General features: G+C 40.1%; 1 protein-coding gene, 1 long non-coding RNA gene and 1 pseudogene across 3 annotated transcripts in view; 1 reads left to right on the top strand and 2 right to left on the bottom strand.

The window, feature by feature from the left end:
* LOC118241460 (NLR family CARD domain-containing protein 3-like) overlaps positions 1-5,130 on the bottom strand; it is a 28,663-nt gene extending 23,533 nt beyond the window's left edge. For both annotated transcript variants that reach the window (XM_081711430.1, XM_081711434.1), the window contains exons 1-4: positions 4,708-5,130; positions 2,953-3,058; positions 2,693-2,839; positions 1,536-1,688 (exon numbers count right to left, since the gene is read on the bottom strand). In XM_081711430.1, the coding sequence (XP_081567556.1) occupies positions 1,536-1,688; positions 2,693-2,839; positions 2,953-3,002 (350 nt within the window). In that variant the 5' untranslated portion in view covers positions 3,003-3,058; positions 4,708-5,130. The remainder of the gene's footprint in view (positions 1-1,535; positions 1,689-2,692; positions 2,840-2,952; positions 3,059-4,707) is intronic.
* Positions 5,131-7,814: 2,684 nt separating this feature from the next.
* On the top strand, positions 7,815-22,436 carry LOC145657062 (uncharacterized). The gene is made up of 5 exons (XR_014122901.1): positions 7,815-7,861; positions 8,853-8,915; positions 9,577-9,859; positions 10,209-10,387; positions 22,301-22,436. It is a non-coding gene; the product is annotated as an uncharacterized LOC145657062 (long non-coding RNA).
* On the bottom strand, positions 13,367-21,362 carry LOC145651235 (protein NLRC3-like; annotated as a pseudogene).
* Positions 22,437-25,762: the final 3,326 nt, after the last annotated feature.

Below are 25,762 nucleotides of genomic sequence, written 5' to 3'. Positions count from 1 at the left end.
CTGTGTGAGTATTTGTTACCCCAGTCTGTCTGTGTCCTGTATGGTTCTTTATTACCCCAGTTTGTCGGTGTCCTGTGTGGTTCTTTATTACCCCAGTCTGTTTGTGTCCTGTGTGATTCTTTGTTACCCCAGTCTGTCTGTGTCCTGTGTGGTTCTTTATTACCCCAGTCTGTCTGTGTCCTGTGTGGTTCTTTATTACCCCAGTCTGTCTGTGTCCTGTGTGAGTATTTGTTACCCCAGTCTGTCTGTGTCCTGTATGGTTCTTTATTACCCCAGTTTGTCGGTGTCCTGTGTGGTTCTTTATTACCCCAGTCTGTTTGTGTCCTGTGTGATTCTTTGTTACCCCAGTCTGTCTGTGTCCTGTATGGTTCTTTATTACCCCAGTCTGTCTGTGTCCTGTATGGTTCTTTATTACCCCAGTCTGTCGGTGTCCTGTGTGGTTCTTTATTACCCCAGTCTGTCGGTGTCCTGTATGGTTCTTCCTGTTATGACAGTGATTCCTGAGGCCTAATAAATGTCCTCAGCAATTGTATCCTGATATCTCATCCACCTGCATGTAACAGTTTCTAAAATGAATGAGACCAGAACCACCACTATTACTTTACTATAGTGTCAGTATCACAGAACTGGACTGTCCCACCATTACTAATGACACCAGAACCACCACTATTACTTTATTACAGTGTCACTATCACAGAACTGGACTGTCCCACCTGTTCAGGTAAGCAGGCCCTCCTAGATGGACCCAACGCCTGTCCTTCAGCAACTACACAAATATACCACACACACACATCCTTCAGCAACACAAACGTACTACACACCTGTCCTTCAGCAAGTACACAAATATACCACACACACCTCCTTCAACAACAAACAAACCACACGCACACACACACGTCCTTCAGAAACACAAATGTACCACACATCACATCTGTCCTTCACTACACAAATGTACCACACACACAAGTCCTTCAGCAATACAAACATACCACACACATCACACCTGTCCTTCAGTAACACAAACATACCACACACAAACACACATCACACCTGTCCTTCAGCAACTACAAAAACACACACCACACACACACACACACACACACACACATCACACCTATCCTTCAGTAACACAAACGTACCACACACGCACACACAGACCTGTCCTTCAGCAACAACAAAAACACACCACACACGTCCTTAAGGTCCACACACACACACACACACACACACACACGGCCTTCACTAAACAAACATAACACACACACACACACACACACACCACCTGTCGTTCACCAACTACACAAACATACCACACACACACACACACCACACCTTCCCTTCAGCAATACAAACATATGCACACACACAACACCTGTCCTTCAGGTCCTCAAATGTACCCCCCCCCCCACACACACACACACACCGATCCTTCAGCAACACAAACATACCACAAACTGGGGTATTATTATTGTAATATTGGAGGAACAAATCCACCCCACTTATGAAAGAATCTGAGTATGTAATGTGTCACTCACCATTGGACAGAGGTCACAGGTCCACTGTTGAATGCAGGAGGATAATCCATGGACCGGTCACTCTTCATAGACACACAGCTGGGTGCTGGAGATGATTCACTCTTCACAGACACACAGCTGGGTGCTGGAGTTGCTGCTCTCTCACTCCACCTCCTGATGATATTGAATAGTGAAAAAAAATCACATTAGGGAACAACCAATTACAGCCACAACATTATTACCCAATCAACTCCACCTGGTACCTGCACTTCAGCAACTACACACACACACACACACACACACATACACACCACACCTGCCCTTTAGCAACACAAACATACCACACATGCGCACGCGCACACACACACACACACACACACACACACACACACACACACACACACACACACACAGACCTGTCCTTCAGCAACTACAAAAACACACCACACACCACACCTGTCCTTAAGGTCCACACACACACACACACACATACACACATACACACACACACACCTATCCTTCAGAAACACAAACATACTACACATGCACACACACACACACACACACACACACACACACACACACACACACACACACACACACACACACACCACCTGTCGTTCAGCAACACAAACATACCACACACACACAAACACACACACACACACACCACACCTGTCTTTAAGGTCCACATGCGCACACACACACACACACACATACACACAACCTGTCCTTCAGCAACTACAAAAACACAACACACACCACACACACACACACAACCTGCCGTTCAGCAACTACACAAACATACCACACACACACAACCTGTCATTCAGCAACTACACAAACATACCACACACACACACACACACACACACACACACCACACCTACCCTTTAGCAACACAAATATACCACACATATCAAATCTGTCCTTCAGCAATACAAACATACCACACACATCACACCTGTCCTTCACAACACAAATGTACCACATGTACATGCACGCGCACACACACACACACACACACACCACACCACACCGATCCTTCAGCAACACAAACATACCACAAACTGGAGTATTATTATTGTAATATTGGGTGAACTTCATTCCCTCACACACTGGGAGGAACACATCCACCCCACCTATGAAAGAATCTGAGTATGTAATATGTCACTCACCGTTGGACTGAGGGCACAGGTCCACTACCGCACACAGGAGGAGGATCCATGGAGCAGTCACTCTTCATAGACACACAGCTGGGTGCTGGAGATGACTCACTCTTCATAGACACACAGCTGGGAGCTGGAGACTCTGCTCTCTTTACCCTGATGAAGATGAGGAAAGTATTGAGTAATTACATCATTCACTACATTTTATTTATCCTGAATATTCCCTCTTCCTGTTTCCTCAGATTAAGTGCTGATGGAAAACTCCTCACTTTGGGTCAGAGGTTCCTCCTCCACTGCTGGAGTTATGAGGCTCCATCATGGAGTTGTTCCTCTTCACACACACAGCTGGACACTGGAGATGCTGCTCTCTGCTACCTGTCAACAGTTCATACACACAGAGTGAATCAACACTGAATCAATGTGAGTCAAATATAAACCCAGGTTGTGTCTATAATGATCTACTCATTCACTCACTCACTGACATTCCACCACATAGACGGGTCTATATAGAGCACTACATAGGGTATGTTAGTGAGACAACAGACAGAATCTATCAACACTAGTCTGTGTTAAAAATATAAGACTGTGACCTTTCATCACGGAAATGATCTGCAACACAAAGTAGACCAGCGATGCATTCACAACATATAAGTAAGACACTTTAGTGATGATTTATAGTTTGTGTTATGTTGTAACTTTAATAATAGTCAGCTCTATAGCTATGTCCACGTTCCCATTTTATCAATGGTATCTTTGTCCTTAATCAGTGTACATCAGTTGTTCACTACATTTACAGTACACTATAGGTGGTGGTGGGAAAAGCGAGGCTTGTAAAACACTGAGATGTTCGAAGCAGTTGTGTTTTGAGTTTTCAAAACTGTAGTAGACTACTGTAGGGAACTGGGATGACTGGCACTGGTTGGCTTTATAATGTGTTCAACCTGGTGTGTTGGCCAGAGCACAAAGCCATACTGAGATCAAAGGTGTAATAACAGGCATGGACTTGATGTTACAGAACTGTGAAGTAGAGAATAGGTTAATAATGTTATGAGATCAAGCACAAATATGGATATTACTTTAAATGTCAATGTTGTTTTTAAATGACAACATGCAAAGTACACAGAAAAGCCTTTTACAGTCGATTGTAATGTCTATACTACGATCAATATAACTGGTACTTGGGCAAATTGTAATTGGTACTAGCGGCAAATCTCTAAACGCATACAATCACTTGATAAACAAAGAATGCAGTGGCCTTCACTAACATTTAAATTACTGATTTAACCTCCCTAAAAGACAAAGGATTACAGCTGATATGAAACAGTATTACCAGAGGAGAAATACACTAAAACATGAAAGTGAAACTAAACCTATACAGAGAGCACATGTGATCAGATGTGTGATCAGGTTTGTTTGTCACTGTCAGTCAAAGACAGGAGTGGCAGGTTCTGTATGACACCTGTAGAAACACAAGCTTCGTTTAGCCGTGGTCACGTGACATGGCCGCTTTGAGCCACACTTCGGATCAGTGTTTCAAAACGATGCGCTTCAGAAACTCCAAACAACCGTAGAAAAGTCAGTACTGACCGTCCCATCCCAAACTATAGTTAATAATACAGATAATTAACTATACAGGGAATCTGAACTGTCCACTGAGGATTTGGACAACACTAAAAAACGGCTGAAACTGAACAGAAAATTAACTATAAAAAACAGACGTTAGAGCAGCAACTTTATGTTTAGGCAAGAGGAGTTTAAAGTGACACCATTTAACGACGTTTACAATAATTGACAACGTATATCTGACCCCGTTAAATTATTTCTTGAATATAACTGTGCGATCGTATTGAGCGTTAGCCAACTGACCGTTATTTTAGTTTAGTTAACTTCATCAGGATTTTAATCTTTACATTTAATCAATTTAATTTGGCTGGACCTACGATTTAAACACAGAATTATGTACTTACAAAACACGCTGTTCAAACTACACCGACATCGCATTTTAACAAATAGAATGAACTTACCGTGAAATATTTTAACCGCGCGTATCCCTCTCAATCTGAGATGGTGTAGTATCTTTAACACACTATCCCTCGACGGGCTAGATACACTCACTCTGAGCCTCAGAGACCCAGGACGTTATCCATCTAAAATGACCATTGACACTCACACTCTCTCTCTCTGGATGGATATAGTAAATGATAAAGTAACAGTCTTGACAACTGCAGTATAAGCAGGTTATCTTCTTTCTTTTGGGATGTTCTAACTCGTAGCCTACTAGTCTAATACGCTACTTCAGTACACTGAGTGAAAAGAAAATAAAGCTTCGTTTAGACACGTCTCACAACACACTCATAAGACGTTGTTAGATACAAAAGAGAGTTATGTTAGGATTCTAGATCTGAAAACCCAAATCACCACTGTACTAGAGGAAATTTATTTTACTGTATAAGAAAACCCATCTCATCACGCCCAACTTAAGTATTCACGTTTTTCCATCTAAAAATAACTCTTAAAGTGGCAGGTACAGAAACACGTCACTACTCCTCCATAGACTACCATATCACGTTTACAAACCACTACTAAACACATATTTTCATCTGCGCTACTCCTGTTGACTGACTTAATAAAAAGGGATTGACAACACAACTCTGTCCTGATCATCTCTTGGTGATTTGGGTACACTCAGATTATAACGTGTCTCAGTACTGTGAGGTGTTTTGGGTACAATCACATTATAACATGTCTCATGTATATGTAACAAGGTTTTCACAAATCAGTGTCTTACTAACAATTAACTGTTACATTTATCTTCACAATAAAATATCTTTAATGACAAATTTTGTTTTTACAAAGAGGTGTTAATTATACGAATGATGTATATTTCTACTCAGATAAAACACACTTCAAATGGCTGAGGTGATGGCGGTACATATATTCCGTATAACTGCACTTTATTTAGCCCTCTACACAGAGCCAGGTTTGGACCCCAGGCCTTAGTCCCTGACGGATCATTATAACACCAGTGATCATCAACCCTGCTGCTTCAACTGGAGATCTCAATGGAAGAACTCCAGGAGCAGGGGCGGGGCTAACAGTCCATGGTAATAGATCTCAAGAAGTGGGAGGTAGGGCTAAACTCTGCTGGGACACAGATCTCCAGGAGCAGGGTTGGTGTGCACTGGTCTACACAGGTCCATCCGAGAGTGAGAGTGAGAATGAGAGAGAGAGAGAGGGAGAGAGAGAGAGAGAGAGAGAGAGAGAGAGAGAGAGAGAGAGAGAGAGAGAGAGTATGAATCACAACCATCCAAACATATAACAAAGTAGCATTAACTAAATGTCATAAAGTATAATTCAACTAAACCAGGAACTTTATAAGACGATATGAAACACATTTCTGAAACATGTTCCTGTTTCCTTGAGTCTTCAATAGTTTTTATGGTAAGCATCATTGGTGTGGGCAGTGTATCCCAGAACAGTGTGTCCAACCTGTGTCCTGTGAGCTCCCGTCTCACCTGAAGAAGTCTCACCTTGTCCTGTAGCTTCTGTGCTCGGCCAATCAGACGCTCCAGCATCTCATGAAACTCTGCCTCTCACCCCTCTACCTCTCTGCATTAGTGTTTCCCACGACACTGCTGGTCCCTGTCAAACACACACACACACACACACACACACTCAGCATGTTGTCCTAGTGACTGGTACAATCCCTATAGATGTGTGTGTGTGTGTGTGTGTGTGTGTGTGTGTGTGTCCCACAGTCTGACGTACCTGGGCAGGAAGTCCTGCTCCTGCTGCACAGCCTCTGAACTCATGACCTTCTCTTTTACGGTCAGGAGAGGCTCCACCAGACACATAACCAGACCACTGGAGCTTAGACAGGAACAACTCCAGCAGATTCAGGACCTACACACACACACACACACACACACACACACACACATAGTGTGTGGATGTTGGAATGTGTGTGTGGCAGGAGTGTGTGCTGCATCCATTTCCTTTACCACACCCCTCAACACTTTAACCAGATAGAGTGCAGCACTGAGAGAGAGAGATACACACACACACACACACACACACACTTGCATGTACACACACACACACACATACACATACACACACACACACACAGTTAGCTCCAGAGGAGAGATGAGTCCTCCAAGTCTGCCTCTGTCCTGGTGTGTAGGAGCGACCCACTTTAATCCTGAAGTCCTTCACGAGCGTCCTCTCCCTCCTCACACGCTCCTTCTCCTCCTGACGGTCCTGACCTTTCCTCTTCTGCTGACTGAACAGAGCCACCAGATGCTTGTCCAGCTTCATCATGGCCTCATTGTCCACCTCCTCTTCCTCACCGCCATCTTCCTCGCTGGTCCATCACTTTTTCACTGGTCTTAAATCCACAGACCTGCTGTGGCTTTTATTTTGTAATTTTCTTCTACAGCAGGTGTGTTGGCCTCCCACTGCACTACCAGGTGTGAAAACTGCCACTTTGTAACTGTAACGGTAACTTTCTACTTTTATAGGTGCTCCTGTTTTATAGATGCGTTACAGACTGATTGATTCAACATGTTGCCATGAACAGTTTATCAGCGCAAAGAAAAACTATTTCAGGTTTATTACCACATTTGTCATGTACATTTAAGGCTGGTAACAGTGCATCAACTGGTGGACGGTTTCAAGTCTTTATTGAGCTGGATCAGGTGGGAAACTGTGCAGGGCGGTCGGTCCCCAAAACCAGGTTTCAGAATTTCATATGTGTTAAGATTATTCGGACAGGCTTCATTTGACATGGGGAAGTGCAGTAATGTAATTGTTTGTGACATTTCTCAGTGATTTTCGTCCCGCCATATCAGTCATTTTTACCTATTGCAGACGTCCGTGTCATTAAATATTCTCGCACCCTTTTCCTACGGCAGTAACCTTAGTTTTTTTGTAATCCTGGGCGAATTGCCAGGGATTAAATATTAAATATCATTTTGGTGCGTAAGCGCTCGAGAAGCAAAATGACTTCCAGATGGTGGAAGTTTTAAGTAAATTCCTCTACACTTATGACATGGTTAGTCCCTCCCAGTTTCCATGATCCGTGTTTTCCCGGTCTTGTGTGTTTTATTTCCATTCCGTAGATTCGTTTTCTCCGCTCCTCGTTTGGTTTTCCTCATCTGTCCCTCGTTTCTTTCCTGGGTAAATTCATGTGTTTAAACCCTGTCTGATGGCCTGGGTTTTGCTGTTCATTGTTAGGTTTGTTGCGTATGAATACATGTATGTAAGTTTGAACTCTGTGCCTTCGTGTTTCCTAGCCTTTGTAATAGCCTGCTTCCCCTGTTTGCCTTCGTGTGTTTTGTTAGTTTGATCATGTCTCCCCGTGCTCTCCGTGTTGGTAAACTGACACTGGACTATCCTAACGACTACGACTCTGGATTTGCCCCTAATAAATCTCGCTCTTCTCCGCACGAGTCCGCCTCCTTACCGCTCACAGTTACAATGTATGTGACCTTCTAATGTTCAAAACCAAGTCATTATTACTGTAAGCGGTTTTATTAAATCCAAACATTCTATACAGAAGATGGGTGAAAAATATTCTGTGGTTGCGACCAGCGGAAGCTACATATCACACGTGGATGTTTTTGGAGACCGTAATACATAAATCCAGTAGCCACTGACTGTGTAATTCATACTGAGGTTTCTGATCCTGTGTGCGAATCAGTCATAAACATTAGCGGTCTCGTGGTAAAATTACTTTACGGACACGTCTAGAAAATTAATCCCATCTGATTAGTACTTTATTGTTCCCAAAAATATCTAATACAGCATGAATGCTGGAAATTAGACAATTGACCCTATACAACATACTGGCAGGCAGGACTTTGTCTCCTCTGTATAGTACTGACTGGGTTCTCCTGTCCCCTCTGTTCAGTACTGACTGGGTTCTCCTGTCTCCTCTGTACAGTACTGACTGGGTTCTCCTGTCTCTTCTGTACAGTACTGACTGGGTTCTCCTGTCTCCTCTGTACAGTACTGAGTGGGTTCTCCAGTCTCTGTAAAGTACTGACTGGGTTCTCCTGTCTCCTCTGTACAGTACTGACTGGGTTCTCCTGTCTCCTCTGTACAGTACTGACTGGGTTCTCTTGTCTCCTCTGTACAGTACTGACTGGGTTCTCTTTTGTCTCCTCAGTCATGCTGTCCTGCAGCAGATGTCACTGTGTTTTGCTGTTACAGCTGCTGACAGTCATAGCAGGTAAATGGTCAAAACAGGTTCTCTTAGGTCATCAGAATTTCATCTTTGATTTTGGTGTGTTAACCGGACTATTGTACCTGGTCGCTCAGTTGTGTAGGAGATTATTTAGTGTGGGGTGTATTATATATGTATAATTATATATTATATATTATATATAGATACATATGCTGTATCATGCATGAATATGACAGATCAAATACATAACATTCTAAATAATAAATATTGTTTAAAAGTTGATATTTATTTCCTTGATATGAAACATTGGGTCATTTTCCTCTATAAATAATATTATTATAGACTAACATTGGGTCATTTTCCTCTATAAATAATGTTATTATAGACTAATATTGGGTCTTTTTTCTCTATAAATAAAATTATTATAGACTAATATTGGGTCTTTTTTCTCTATAAATAATATTATTATAGACTAATATTGGGTCATTTTCCTCTATAAATAATATTATTATAGACTGATATTGGGTCTAATATTTGGTTTAATTAGTTTGATTTGTTTCTCTTTATTTACTTTCAGGACTTGTTTGACAATCTGTTGAAGTTTTAGTTCAAATATATGCCGAAATATAGAAACTTGTAAAGAGTTCCTAAACTTTCAAGCACCACTGTAACGTTTTAAACTCTCTTTTCATAATGTGTCTCTCAGGCTCTTTTCCTACAGTAAAGGTGAATCTTCATGATGCTGCTACTCTCCCCTGCACTCAGACGTGTTCTGGTCTGCTCACATGGACTTTATATCATATACTACATTATATTCTGTCTCAGTGTAAGCAGACATCCTGCCAGTCAGAGGAGAGATTTCACATGTCCCATGATCAGTACCTAAAGGGAGCTCCTCACCATCACTGATGCTGATTACACTAAGAGGACCTGGTACACCTGCACCTGTAGAGGTCAAGACATCTGTGATGTAAGTCTGCGGATAGAGGGTAAGTGTCCTAATGGATTATATAGTTATTGTTACTAAACCATTATTAATGTAGACAGACGGAACTTTATTTATCTGTGGTAAATAAAGTAGAACATAGAAAACTTCACAAACATCAGATATGTGGGGAAAAACAGAAGGAGCTTGTATGTAATGTTTAAATGTTTATATCAGATTTGCAGTTCTGAGGTTACATGGTCAAATCAGTTATATATTACACTGAAGTTTTTTTCCACAGCCTGGAATTCTTCAGTTCAGATTAAGCCTGTTGAACCACTAGTGCTGGATTTGCTCATATAAGAGTCAGTGGAGGTGATTTATAACAGCACAGGTGCATCTGCTCCCTCTAGTGGACAGATCTGCACAGTGGCTGGACACTCACTGAAGTGTAAACCTGAATACACTCGGAGAGTGTTGCTCATCTCTGCTGTGGAGCTGAGAGGAACCACACCATCTGATAGTGGAGTTTACAGCATCAGAGACACTAAGCATGAAGAGATTATTCAGACATACACAGTTACTGTGGAAGGTAAGTGTGGTTACTGTGATTTTAATGTTGCCTAGAATTACTATGTTGGGGAGGGGGGTGTGTGTAGTATCAGTAACTATGTTTACATGCACATCAGTGGTTCAGTATTAGTTTGACTATGAATGCTAGGATCATGTAAACAGCGTGGACTGAGTGTCATAGTTTGAGGTCTTGGTCTTAGTTGAGGTCTGTTTATCTAAGCATATCCCAAATAAAGCATGTGGACCCGGTTTATTTTCACACACACACACACACACACACACACACACACACACACACACACACACACACACACACACGTATGTTTGTGAGTCAGAGAGACACGTAGACAGAGACAGAGAAATACAGATAGAAATACACACAATAAAATACTTTAACTGGTAAACATGAATTTTCAGAATTCTTAAATGCTCTAAACTATGTCTGTGTGTGTATGTGTGGTTTGAGTGTGACAGAGAGAGACATAAAAATACAAATAATATTCAATAATACAACAGTTCTGTGTAGTGTGTGTGCATGCGCTTGCACAGTGGCGTGAGACACAGGGAAAGTGAGTTAAAGAGTGAGAGAGAACAAACAACTGAACTACTGTGAAGGTAAAACAGAGATTGTGATCTCAGAGAGTCTAATGAACTATAGAACAGACCATAGTGTAACGATTCTGTTTATCATATGTGTGTGTGTGTGTGTGTGTGTGTGTGTGAGAGAGAGAGAGAGAGAGAGAGAGAGAGACAGGAAAGATATAAAAATGAAAGACTGCAGTATTTATCATTGTCTGTGTATGTGTATGTGTGTTTGTGTGTGTGTGTTTTATACTCAGCAAGCATGTGTGTATTATGATATCCACAAGTTTTGTGTGTAGAGGAGTGTGTGTTTCCCTGCAGACTCAGATGTTCCTCCAGGACACAGGAGGCTATTCTAGCTCACACACACACATTGAGGAGTCAGAATAAGCCCTAAACCCTGCATAGAGGGGCTCAGTGAATGTGGAGTGGAGTGTGTGTAAGTGTGTGAGTGTGTGTGTGTGTGAGGAGACGCTGTAGAAGGACAGAGTGCCGGCGGGCTAGTCCAGATACACTCCTACTCTGTTGGAGCTGGAGGGGGCAGAGATGGCAGTTCTCTTATTATTGTGCCAGACAGAGTAACTGTTATCAGAGCAGCTCAGACTCCAGGACTTTACATTACGTCCAAACACACAGTCATCACTGTCTCCTTTCCTGCTGATTCCTTTATATGTCACTGATATATCAGCCCCCCTCCCACTCCACTCAACCTCCCAGTAACAGTGTCCAGTCAGACTCTCTCTACACACAACCTGCACACGGTCATCAAATCTCTCTGGATGATCAGGATACGACTGCTGCTGCTCCCACACACGCGTCACCTTTCTGTTCCCCTCAGACAGAGAGAGACGTGTGTGTGCTGTGTTTGGGTCCAGTGTGACATCACACACATCTGCACACAAGAAGAGACATTAGAGGAGAGATCACAAATACTGTGTGTGTGTATGTGTGTGTGTGTGTGTGTGTGTGTGTGTGTGTGTCTGTGTGTGTGTGTGTATGTGTGTGTGTGTGTGTGTGTGTGTGTGTACATTTACTTCTTACATTTTCTTAGTCCTGGTTTGATTCTGATCTTCCCTGCATGTTCCACCCTAAACGCACACACACACACACACACACACACACACATACACACACACATGCGCGCGCACACACACACACACACACACACACACACACACACACACACACACACACACACACACACACACACACACACACAGATAGCAGTTTTAAATTCTAAAACATCTATTTATTTCTCTCTGTCTCACACTGACACACACAGATAATAGTTCTGTCTCTTTGTCTCTCTTTCTCTCTCTCTTACACACACACACACACACACACACACAGATACCTCTCTCTCTCTCTCTCTCTCTCTCTCTCTCTCTCTCTCTCTCTCTCTCTCTCTCTCACACACACACACACACACACACACACACACACACACTGCGTGCACACACACACACACACTATATTGCCCAGTTTATGAACACCTTTATGTACTTATCTAATTTTTTCCTTGTTATTTATTTTCTTCTGTCTCTCTCTCTCTCACATACAGAATGGTCTCTCTCTATGTATCTCTCTCTCTCTCTCTCTCTCTCTCTCACACACACACACACACACACACACACACACACACACACACAAATAATAATTGCTTAGAATTTAACATCAAATCTAAGAATTTAACTTGAAAATTCTGCTCTCTGATTTCAATAAAGGTTATTATTATTATTATTACTATTTTAAAAGTTTGAATACTTTAAGATATTAGCACTATATCTCTCTCACTCTGTGTAAAGAAAATATTTAAATCATAGACTGAAAGTTAATTTCAAAATTTGCAATTAAAGGGATGAAGGTGTTTATTGGGGCCAGAAGTTATGTTATACTGCAGCTACTGTACATCAGTATTAACACATTAACCTGAACACACGTGGTAACGATTTGATATGACTGCTTTTACAGATTTTTACAGTTGTTAACAAACATTAACGTTAACAATTCTGGATTCACTGTTTCAAAACCATTCACACAGTTTGAACCACAGTGATTTATGTGGACTGAACTGTGTATTAGTTTTCATTATTTATCCATTTCTGCTGTTTTTAAATTTTTCTCTGTTTCTTTTTCTTTTTTTACACCTTTACACGTATTGTCCATGTCATGTGTTACATGTATTTTCTATGTGATGTCTTACCAGTATTATCTGTGTAATTACAGGGAGTAATATCACACATACATTCAGTAGGTTAAAAACACCACACACACACACACACACACACACACCCACACACACACACACACACACACACACACACACAGCAAAGCTACATACAGTAGGAGAATGATACAGGGAGTCCTGCCACATATAAATGAGCAACAGATGATTATAGCCTTTAGTATATAAGAACATCCAGCACACACACACACACACACACACACACACACACCTGAGAGCAGGTTGTATTTGAGAGCACACTGTTTATTATCAGATCAGATCAAGGACAGGGGATTTGTACATATCTGAGTGTGTCCAGTGTTCAGTGGGGATCCTCCAGTCTAGCAGAGAGCAGCTTCACTCCTGACTCTCCTGGGTGGTTGTATGTCAGGTCCAGTTCTTTCAGCTGAGAGGGGTTTGACCTCAGAGCTGAAGCCAGAGAAGAACAGCCTTCCTCTGTGACCAAACAGTAAGACAGTCTGCAGAAAGGAGGGAGAAAGAGGAAAATGTGTTTGCACGTAGCAAACAGTAGAGTAAAGAAAAGTTTGCAATTAAAAACCATGAAACTGTAAACTTTTTTGTCTGGAAGGTTTTTAAATACATATATATTTTAAATATTTTTTAACGTTTTCATGATTAAAAAATTCTTCTTGATGTAATTATTCCCAATGTAATTAAACAATTTGTAATAATCATTGGTAGTCTTTTTGTTTCCATAGCAACAGAAGTGTGCAGACCTGCCACTGATCTCTTGTTGAAGTGTAAGACTGTTTTATTCTTTATGTTTAGCTGTTCTCCAGTTGTAGTCTAAGACTGTTTTGTGCTTTATGTTTAGCTGTTCTCCAGTTGTAGTCTAAGACTGTTTTGTGCTTTATGTTTAACTGTTCTCCAGTTGTAGTCTAAGACTGTTTTGTGCTTTATGTTTAACTGTTCTCCAGTTGTAGTCTAAGACTGTTTTGTGCTTTATGTTTAGCTGTTCTCTAGTTGTAGTCTAAGACTGTTTTGTGCTTTATATTTAGCTGTTCTCCAGTTGTAGTCTAAGACTGTTTTGTGCTTTATGTTTAGCTGTTCTCCAGTTGTAGTCTAAGACTGTTTTGTGCTTTATGTTTAACTGTTCTCCAGTTGTAGTCTAAGACTGTTTTGTGCTTTATGTTTAACTGTTCTCCAGTTGTAGTCTAAGACTGTTTTGCGCTTTAAAGGGATGACTAAATAAGGCAAATGAGGGGTCTATGTTTTCTAACCCTCCTTTATTTGATGAAACAGCTGCCAATCATGCCGCTTGCCCTAGAAACACTTGGAAACACCTGGTGATAGTCACCACCCCCTCCCCTTCCCCCTTCACACATAGGTGAGAATTGCTGTCACTCCAAGACAATGGTACTGCAATGGCCAATAGAAATCAATAAGGGGGGACTAATGCTCTATTCAGGAACACTTTTGTGTCAGTAACGTGCATTTTGAATTAACCAAAGGCTTGCATATTTTGGAGTTGCTTACGAAGGAACTGAACGCGTGTTTTTACGCAAAGAAGTGAGTACACAATTAAAGAACTTCACTAACACTTAACATGTCACACAATTGTTTTGATAGTAATTGAATTTTCTATGACAAAATCTGAACTTATCCTATACCGGAAGAATGTTTTAAAAGGCAACTTAAAAAGGCAGGCACGTTTTTGTGGAAATTTACCTGAAAAACACGGTGTCTTCAGCATTAAATTTCTGGTAAACGGATGCATGTAGATGACTAAAAATTGGTAAGCAGGTATTTGTATTAGTCCTAAGAAATGTTATGTTGATAAATGTACTGTACTTTAAGAATATTTGATGTTATCAAGTAATTTATTTGAGTATGCCCGTTTGGGCTCACCCGCTGGCCCGCTAGGGGGCGTTGGTGCATAAGGGGGTTAACTGTTCTCCAGTTGGAATGTAAAACTGTTTTGTGATTCAAGTTTAACTGTTCTTCAGTTGTACTCTAAGACTTTATGTTTCATTTTCAACATCGCTGTTTGTTATATTTATTTAGAGACCATTATTTTAATTTATAATTATTCACCAGAAAGGAGAACTGCAGAAAACTCTACCCTTAAACAATGAAGAAAATGGTAAATTAATTCATTCATTATAGTACTTTAAGACTCATTTATTGAAATTGAGATAATACGGACATTCATCCAGGGCACAGTTGACTTCACTATCCCAACATACATCACTATCCCATCATGCTTTCACTATCCCATCACACATCACTGTACCATCATGCATCACTATCCCATCATATGACACTATCCCATCATGCTTCACTATCCCAACACGCATCACTGTCCCATATTGCATCTCTATCCTATCATACATCACTATCCCATCATGCATCACTATTCCATCTTTTCTTAACTTTGAATTCAGTAATAAATTCACAGAAATTCCACCTGAGAATCTCCAGTTTACAGTGTGAACTCTTCAGTGCAGCAGACAGCTGCTCCACTCCTGAATCCTGAGTGTCACAATTGCTGAGGTGCAGATCTCTCAGGAAGGACTTTGCTGATGTCACAACAGAGGAGGGACTTTTGCTGCTGTATGCTGTGAGATTATAGCCTGTAAGACTGCAAAGACAGAGAAAATAAGTTTAGTGTTAAAACTGTGTGAAATTAAGGCACATAGAAATAACAAACAACATTCTGTTAACAATAATTATTCATTAATTGCTATTTTTTTACATGAATTGCATACATGTATAATTTCTGTAGACTAAACAATCAAGTGATAAAAAATAAATAGTGAAAGACAGGAAAATTTGCAGACAAAACAAATGAAAAAATAATTATGAAAAACTCAATGCTCTATGGTTAAGGAACTTGACTTGATCAGAAGGTTGCCAGTTCAAGCCCAGTTTATGTTGCTTCTACATTCTTCATGTTTAATTTCAAACACCAACATTGCACTTGTCCAATGTATTAACTTCACCCAGCCTAGATTTTACATTTGTATAATTGAACCTATAATGATAACTGCCTTGTAATTGCTAATTGCTTCTAACCTTGTTACAACACCTTAATTTTTATTATTTAGCCTAATTAAGTTCCAATATTTTGAGTTCAAATTAAGTTAAACAATTGGCCTCTTACTACAGTATTTTTTAATATTACCTTTATAAAATATTCTTTCAGGTTTTTGTTTGTAAAATATTATTTTTCATTCCGGAAAGAACTGACAGAAAGCTTACCTGAGTATCTCCACTTTACAGTGTCTCACCTGAGTATCTCCAGTTTACAGTGTGCTCACCTGAGAATCTCCAGTTTACAGTGTCTCACATGAGTATCTCCAGTTTACATTGTGATCACCTGAGTATCTCCAGTTTACAGTGTCTCACCTGAGCATCTCCAGTTTACATTATGCTCACCTGAGCATTTCTAGTTTACATTGTGCTCACCTGAGTATCTCCAGTTTACATTGTGCTCACCTGAGTATCTCCAGTTTACAATGTGAACTCTTCAACCCATCAGAAAGCAGCTTCATTTCTTCATCTTTTGGTTGCTGATATTGATAAACAGTTCTCTCAGGGGGGGAATTTAATGATGCCAAAGTGGAAAATAGAGCTTTACACAAATCTGTGTCGAGATTACAGTTATGTAGTCTGCAAACACAGATAAAAGCAAATTTAAACAGGGTCTGAGAAATCAAATTTCACAGAAATGGTTTGAACAGCTTGAGAAAGAAAACAAGAAAACAAGCAAGTCAGTCTAAACAAACTAGTATCAGAGATATTGAATTAAAAAACACACAGTTAATTAAATTAATCTCTAATACGTATTATTACCTATTATTCACTTTTTGTTATATAAATAAAATCAATAAAAAAGAGCTACAAAGAACTAGAACTAGACAGAACTAATCAATGTCTGAAAGAGCCTGGAGCAAGTTTGTTAAACAGAAACTCGGGCCTCACAATAATTAGATCTATAATATTAATTAATGAGTCAACAAATCTTGGGTAATTTATAAAAGTATTACTACACAACACATAGATTATTAGAAAAGTGATGTGACTGCATACAAGGAATTAAAACTAAAGTAACAGTTAAAATTATGAGATAACTAAGATATAGTGACAGAACGTATTGATCACATCACATTCGGACTGCCCTCTACCACATGAAATTAAAGGCATAAACAACCAAGACCCACTGTAATCAGATCATCAAACCACAGTCAGAAGTGGTCAGAGATGGATCTTGATTGCATTTAATACAAGTGAAAGTGAAAGTGTATCTGCATACACAAATGGAAACCCATCTGCTCGCTGACTGCAAAAATTACATCTGCTGCCAGTCAAAGCCTTCTTCTGCACCAAGGCAGATGGGACTGACAATCATTACAGAGAGGAACAAATTAGTGTATGAACAGATCCCTGTCTGTCATACCAGCTAGATCATCATGTCCTGGAAAAGTCCTGGAAAATGATCTCTAGAAAATAGTGAGAACCTTGACTGTTTATGCATAGTCACATACCTCCCATTAACACTCATTAAGACTAGTTTTAATTCACAGACACATACCTCCCTATATATATATATATATATATATATATATATATATATATATATATATATATATATATATATATATATGTCATGTTAGTAAAATGTAAAAATGTTGTTTAGTAAAAGCCTTTGTAAGTGAATCACATTCTGGGCTACACTGACAGAAAGAGGGAAGAGACAAAAATGTAAAAAAAAAAAAATGTAAAAAATATTTAAAAACTAAGGGATATTTTCATATTAAAATACATCAAATGATTTTGCTGGTTCTATTTTGCCACCTTGTGGTGTGTTGTGGAGTGAGAGAGTTGAGGGAATACTGGACAATATGGAGGGACACCAAATAAAAAAGGTCTGGGAACAGCTAATCCAGGCTATCAACTCTAAAGCTATGAGGCTTCTTCCATGAGACTGAATGACAGATTTAGCCATCAGTACTCAATTACTAATAGAAATTATTAAATAAATAATAGTTAAACACTCACAGAGCCTTCCCACAGTTTGTAGCAGCTGGGATCAGTCTCCTGTATCCCTCCTCTGATGTGTTGTATTTCTTCAAGTCCAACTCATCCAGCACCTCCTCTGAGGTCAGAATGTAGGCTAGTGCTGAACACTGTCCAGAGCGTCTCTCCTGAGTGTTTCTCTGATTGTACATAGTCCTGAAACTCTCTGGCTGATCTTTCATTTCAGACAGACAGAGGAACAGGTTGATGGATCTCTCATGGGGCAGGTCCTCTGTTCGTATTTGATCTTTGATGTACTGGACTATGTCCGTGATGCTCTCCGGGCTGCTGTGTGTGTGTGTCAGTAGGCCTTGTAGAAGTCTCTGATTGGACTCCAGCAAGAAACGGAGGAAAAGGTCCAGGTGTCCATTCTGACTCTTTAAGGCTTTATCCACTACTATGATCAGCAGCTCATGGAGAGAAACATTCTCAGATCTGCAACTGGACTGTAGCTGAAAATCCTGCAGTGCTGTTATGTTATTGCTGATAAAGCAGTGAAACACATAGAGAGCAGCCAGGAACTCCTGAAAGCTCAGATGTACAAAGCAGTAGACCTTCCTTTGGTAAAGCACAGTTTCCTCCCTAAAGATCTGAGTGCAGATCCCAGAGTACACAGAGGCCTCAGTGACATCAATTCCACAGTCTCTCAGGTCCTCTTCATAGAACAACATGTTTCCCTTCATCAGATGTTGAAAACCAGTTTAGCCAGTTTCAGAATCATGGATCTGTTGGATTCTAGATGTTTCTTTTGATCTCTTTCCTTTTCCCCCTCATATTTCTCATTCTTCATGTTTATCTGTGTGTGCAGGGATTGTATGTACATCTCAGCCAGAGTTTTGGGGATTTCTGTATGAGTTTGTTTTAATATTTCCTGAAGCACAGTGGCTGAGATCCAACAGAAGACTGGTATATGACACATGATGTGGAGACTCTTTGCTGTCTTTATGTGTGAGATGATTTTCTCAGCTTGGTCTTGGTCACTGATTCTCTTACTGAAGTACTCCTCCTTCTGTGGGTCAGTGAATCCCTGTATTTCTGTCACACGGTTGATGTACTGAGGAGGAATTTGATTGGCTGCTGCTGGTCGGGAGGTTATCCAGATAAGAGCAGAGGGAAGCAGCTCCCCTTTGATGAGGTTTGACATCAGCACACCCACTGATGATGTCATGCTTATGTCAGATACTTTAGTACACTGGGAAACGTTCAGTTGAGTTCTGCTTTCATCCAGGCCATCAAAGATGAACACAACTTTGCTCACATCATGTATCTTTGGGTCAAGGTCTTTTATCTCAGGGTGGAAGTCACATAGGAGTCTATGCAGGCTGTACTGGTCACATTTAATCAGATTCAGTTCCTGGAATGGAAGCACAAACATGAAATCTACATCCTGATTTGCTTTTCCCTCAGCCCAGTCCAGAATTAACTTCTGCACAGAAACACTTTTCCTAATGCTTGCAATGCCTTTAGTCAGCACAATTTTGAGCTTTGGCACTTCTGGGCCTTTATCTTCTTTTGGTTCTGTGTGTCTTCAGCCATCACAGCTCTGTTATTCTCTTCCTCCACGTCTACTTCAGGACCTTGTACAGGTTTAAAGATGTCTGAACAGTTGATTGGAGTGTCTTGTACCAGTTGTTTCCTGAGTGTTTTCTCCATCTGCAAAACCTCATGTTCTTCATTCACTCCTTCACTCTCTCCCTCTATGATGTACAGTTGTGTGTAAACCCTGTTCAGGAGAGTTTTATTCTCTTGTGATTTGAGTCCCTCAAATAAACTCTCATACTTGTTCTTCATGCTGGTTTTGTGTGTGTGTAAGACTATGTGCAGGACATCGTCCACTGGTGTCTGAGGGTCCTGCTGTATGGACTCTTCCATGTCTTTGTGTGGGTGTAAAACAGGACCGGTTCTGGATCTCTTTCTGCACTGGGTACAGGCAAAGTCTTCTGATGGAGCAGACTGGTGCCAGAAGCTGCTGATACACTGTCTACAGAGCTCGTGTCCACAGGTGATGGAGACAGGATCTGTCAGAACCTGCTCACACACTCCACACCTGGACACCTGGAGGAGATCATCATCATGCACTCCACACCTGGACACCTGGAGGAGGTCATCCCTCCCCCTGCTAACAGAGACAAAGGAGAAAAGGAGGATGAGAGGAAGAGAAGAGATTCATCAGTAATGGAAAAATACAGGCATACATGGATAAGTAATAATAGAATACGAGACAGGAAGAGATGGAGAAATACACACACATCATAACACTGTGTAGTACAGTCAGACTGAGAGCATATATACACCAACAGTCAGTAACCTCATACAGTAATGATGTTAATAATAAGACTACACAATCATCAAAAATGAGAAAATTAGTATTAGAAAAATTAGAATATATTTTATATTTATGGACTGATCAAATAATGTGTATTATTTAATATTAGAATATGATCAAAAAATATAATCATTCTTATCCTCTCTTAGGAAAGTAGTTCAGGGACAAACAGCCCAGAGAAGACAGTGTGCTTTATTCTATCAAGTCACAAACACATTTCAAAGAAACACGTCTGTTCTGACCCAGACAAAATACAGACACCATAGACACATGAATCTGCAGAAACCTCTCCACTGGCACCCACTTAGATAGATGAAGATTCCTCAAGGTCTCAAGGTGAGGAGACATGTAAGCTCTGGGTATGTATAAGATGACATTTAATGTCGATATAGAGGTATTAACAGTAGGAATCATGTAAGCTCTGGGTAGGTATAAGATGACATTTAGTGGTGATATAGAGGTATTAACAGTAGGTGTTTACAAGACTAAAGCATTTCATTTTATTCCTTCAGGTGCCTTACAGTCAATGTCAGTGTCTCAATGTTAGTGAGATATTTGCTGTCTTACAATCAGTATGTGTCTTTGTGACTGAGATCATATTTACTTACAGTCAGTGTCTCTCTTAGTGAGATGATATTTACTGACTTACAGTCAGTTTCGCTCTTAGTGAGATCATATTTATTGTCTTACAGTCAGTGTTAATGTCTCTCCTACTGAATATTTATTGACTTAGTCAGAGTCTATTAGCACTACATCTACATCACTGTCTCACCTGGGGTCAGTCAGAACTGATCCACCTCTGAATCCAGGAGCATCAAACATAGAGTTGTTACTCTTCAAAGACAGGCAGCTGGTGATGATAAAAACAGTGAAAATAATTCACATCAAGTCAAAATGAAAATCAGGAGAAAAATTTAAGTACTAATGAAAATATTAACAGACATTTGCACTGGAATAAATGAACTTGGATAGTGATGGAGAACTGGACATTAACGAGGAACAGACTGATACAAAGTTAAAGTGAAAGATGCATGCTGAGTGGTACACACTGCAGATGGGGGTGGAGCTAGAGGTGGGCGGGGCTAAAGGTGAGTAGGATTTAACTGTGACATTATTATGATATTTCCTATTAACATCTTAACACAGGCATAACAGGTCATAATACAGACACACCATATACCATATGGCACCTCACCCTCCTCTGGTGTGTACTGCAGAGTGCAGGTTACACAACCCCAGCTGAGTGGCAAATAACACCTCACTGTGTTCTGTTTCCCTATTAGTTATGGAAAAGTACTTAAAAAGTACACATATCACTTAATGAGAGAACTCATTCTCAGAGAACTTAACTCTTTTAATTTGCCCACTGTGTCATACAGGTTATCATTAAAAGGAGGTGTTGTATAACTGGAATCAGTGACTGTCATCATAACTCATTGATCATCATTAACACACCTAACAAATTATCTTAAAATTGTAAAAATGGAGTAGACATTACTGACAGAAAAGAACCCCTCCATCCTTCCAAACCTACAATAATGTCTGAGTCTGTAATGTGTCAGTCACTTTGGGTCAGAGGGCACAGGTCCACTGCTGAATTCAGGAGGGTTCATCATGGACCAGTCACTCTTTATAGACACACAGCTGTGTGCTGGAGACTCTGCTGTCTTTATCCTAATGAAGATGCGGTAAGTGTTGAGTAATTACATCCTTTACTACATCTCATTTATCCTGAATATTCCCTCTTCCTGTTTCCTCAGATTAAGTGCTGATGGAAAGCTCCTCACTTTGGGTCAGAGGTTCCTCCTCCACTGCTGGAGTTTCAATGCTTCATCATGGAGTTGTTCCTCTTCACACACACAGCTGGACACTGGAGATGCTGCTCTCTGCTCCCTGTCAACGGTTCATCCCTCAATAGTAGGAGCAGGACACTGAAACACTGATTATAATGAACCTGATGTCACTGCAGTGTGAGTGTTTCTGGTTGATGACACTATTTCCCTTCTTCTGGAACTCTTAGATATAGTGTTCTACATATACTCCCACATTTATTTGACACTTGTAATCACATGTTACATTAGTGCCATCTTGTGGCGAGTTATCTAACTGCGTATTGACCAGCTTTCTACCAACGTTCTGCTCAGGTTTTACGTTCAGATCAAATGGAGGGAAGATAAGTGTGATTTAAAGTCAGAGATTTTCATTAATAAATCTGCATACAGTAACTTCACCTGAACATGTTAAATATTAATAACTGAATCTACATTTAGTTCAAGTGTTAAGGGCAAAGTCAGATTCTTAAAAAATATATGACTATCAGTGCATGTAAGATTCTACTGGTATCATTGTCCAGCAGACCACACATTGCTTTACTCCTTTAACAGCTACTATACTGTTAGTCTGTATAATGTATTCATGAGAATAAATTCTAAAACTTCATATTTTATTACACCTTTTATTATACCTTTATACATTTTGAAAAATGTTGTCATGGATGTTGTTGTTGTTTTTTTTTAAATAAGCTTAAATGTGGAGTTGCTAATAATAATTGCAGCCACACACATATGGCTGTAAATAAAATATACAGCAAATCAAGACCGAACACATCAGGGGAAAAGTATCCAAATAACTCAAAATTAAAGTCTCAGTTTTAGCAGCGTCACAGTGAGGAGTGAGATAAAGATGTCAAAGCAACTCTACATGTCCCTAGAAAAAAACGTTAAATACTGCACCTGACGAGGTTGAGCTGATCCTCACAGCCGTGATACCCATTAAGGACCAATTGTTCCACCAACTATTGTACTCTTAAAAGAAAATAATTCCCCAAGAAGACAAAACATCCCCAATGTTTAATGATCACGAAAAGGACCTTAATAAATAGATACAAGTCTGTTTCTTGTATTCTAAAAACAACACAAGAGAAACTGATCAAATCAAACTGCTGTAAGGTGTATAAGTTTTCTGGAGTTCTCTCTCAACTTATCTGTCTGTTGCAGTTTACACGTCATTACATTTAAACAGTGCACACCTTTAACATCCTGAAATAATTTGAACATTAGCACAAAACTGAACTGAAATGTATCTGAAATGTAAATGGTTGATTGTGCTAATAAGTGGAATCAAATCTTATTTGGTCATTGAAACTTCACCCTTCGATTCTCGACTCAGTGAGCATTTAAGAGGTAAAAACAGAACAAGTTGGATAACATTTCTCAAGCACCAAAAACACCCATCAGCTGTTCCTACAACTACTGGTTGACTCTGTGAAACAAACCAGATTCCTGTGTGGTAACTATTGAATGTTGGCTACAATGGGCAGGATTGTGATGAAGAAAAGTTACTGTGACTCTCTTCACCAGCCCTACGAATCATCTGACCATGACTCTCTCCACAAATGATCAAGCCTCTCTTCATCACCATGAATGGGACAGTTTCAAGAGGCACTGTGCTGTGTTTAACTCTTATGTGATCTACAGAACTTCAGACTGTACTTTAGAACAAATGTATTCAGTAGTTCAATAATACATTTGAACATAATTGCAACATCAGTGACATCTGTATTAATTAACTGAACAAGAGACAGTCAATCTGAGTTTTTACCTGTACACCTGTACACACACTCTCTGTTTCTTCACTGGAGTCCACCTGTACACACACTCTCAGTTTCTGTCTGAACAATAATCTAGCTGCACGTTTTTCTCTTTAGAAGGAATCAAACCAGTATGAGCACATTTCAGTCCCATTACATCACAAGAGTAGAAGAACAAGTCTTGTCTTGTTATAATTATCAAATATCCCTGTGTGTGTGTGTTTATACCATATTTCCCTCTGTGTGTGTGTGTGTATACAATATCTCCATGTGTGTGTGTTTATACTATATCTCCCTCTCTGTCTGTGTTTATACCATATTCAAGTTTCAAGTTTCAAGTTCGGTTTATTCGTCAGATACATAGTCATACACAGTGTAACGCGCAGTGAAATGGTGGAGAGTGCTCTGTCCAAACTGAGGAAGAGAAACAGGGGTGCATAGAGAAAAATATATATATGCAGATAAATATATATATTCTATGTATATACAAAAATATATTAACAATGTATGTACAATATATGTATATTATGATTATATACACAATGTACAATAACGCGCAGTGAAATGGTGGAGAGTGCTCTGTCCAAACTGAGGAAGAGAAACAGGGGTGCATAGAGAAAAATATATATATGCAGATAAATATATATATTCTATGTATATACAAAAATATATTAACAATGTATGTACAATATATGTATATTATGATTATATACACAATGTACAATAACGCACAGTGAAATGGTGGAGAGTGCTCTGTCCAAACTGAGGAAGAGAAACAGGGGTGCATAGAGAAAAATATATATATGCAGATAAATATATATATATTCTATGTATGTACAAAAATATATTAACAATGTATGTACAATATATGTATATTATGATTATATACACAATGTACAATGTATATGGTTGGGTATATATGTACACAATCTACAGAATGTACAGATCCATTTTGTATAATAACATATCTACAGTTGTTGTGTAACAGGGTAATTGAGTATAAATCTATATATACAGATGTACAGATATACAGTCATGTTACATGGTGGTGGTGGTCCCCACAGTTTATCAGTTTCCCTGATTCAGGGCCCGAATGGCCTGTGGGAAGAAGCTCCTCTTCAGCCTCTCTGTCTTGGTCTTCAGGGAGCGGAAGTGCCTCCCTGACCTCAACAGAGAGAAGAGTCTATTGTTGGGATGGGTGGGGTCCTTCACAATTTTCCTGGCCTTGGTCTGGCACCGCTTGTAGTAGATGGTCTGCAGGTCAGGAAGTTCCGTGTGAGTGATGCGCTCTGCTGAACGCACTACCCTTTGGAGTGCTTGTCTGTCCTGCTTGGTGCTATTCCCAAACCAGACTGTGATGTTTCCCGTGAGGATGCTCTCGATAGTGCAGGTGTAGAAGTTCAGCAGTACCTTGGAGGGCAGTCTGAAGTCTCTTAGGCGTCTGAGGTGGTAAAGACGCTGACGAGCCTTCTTTGCCAGGGAGTTGGTATGGCAGGACCAGGACAGGTCCTGCGAGATGTGAACTCCAAGGTACCTGAAACTATCTACTCTCTCCACCGTGGTTCCACTGATCCTCACAGGTTGGTAGTGCCGCACCTGCTTCTTGCTGCAATCCACGATCAGCTCCTTTGTC

The sequence above is a fragment of the Electrophorus electricus genome, chromosome 1, assembly GCF_041902795.1.
Source record: "Electrophorus electricus isolate QZ-2024a chromosome 1, ASM4190279v1, whole genome shotgun sequence".
In the NCBI taxonomy this organism is placed as follows: Eukaryota; Metazoa; Chordata; class Actinopteri; order Gymnotiformes; family Gymnotidae; genus Electrophorus; species Electrophorus electricus.
This window is presented reverse-complemented; position numbering and strand designations above follow the sequence as displayed.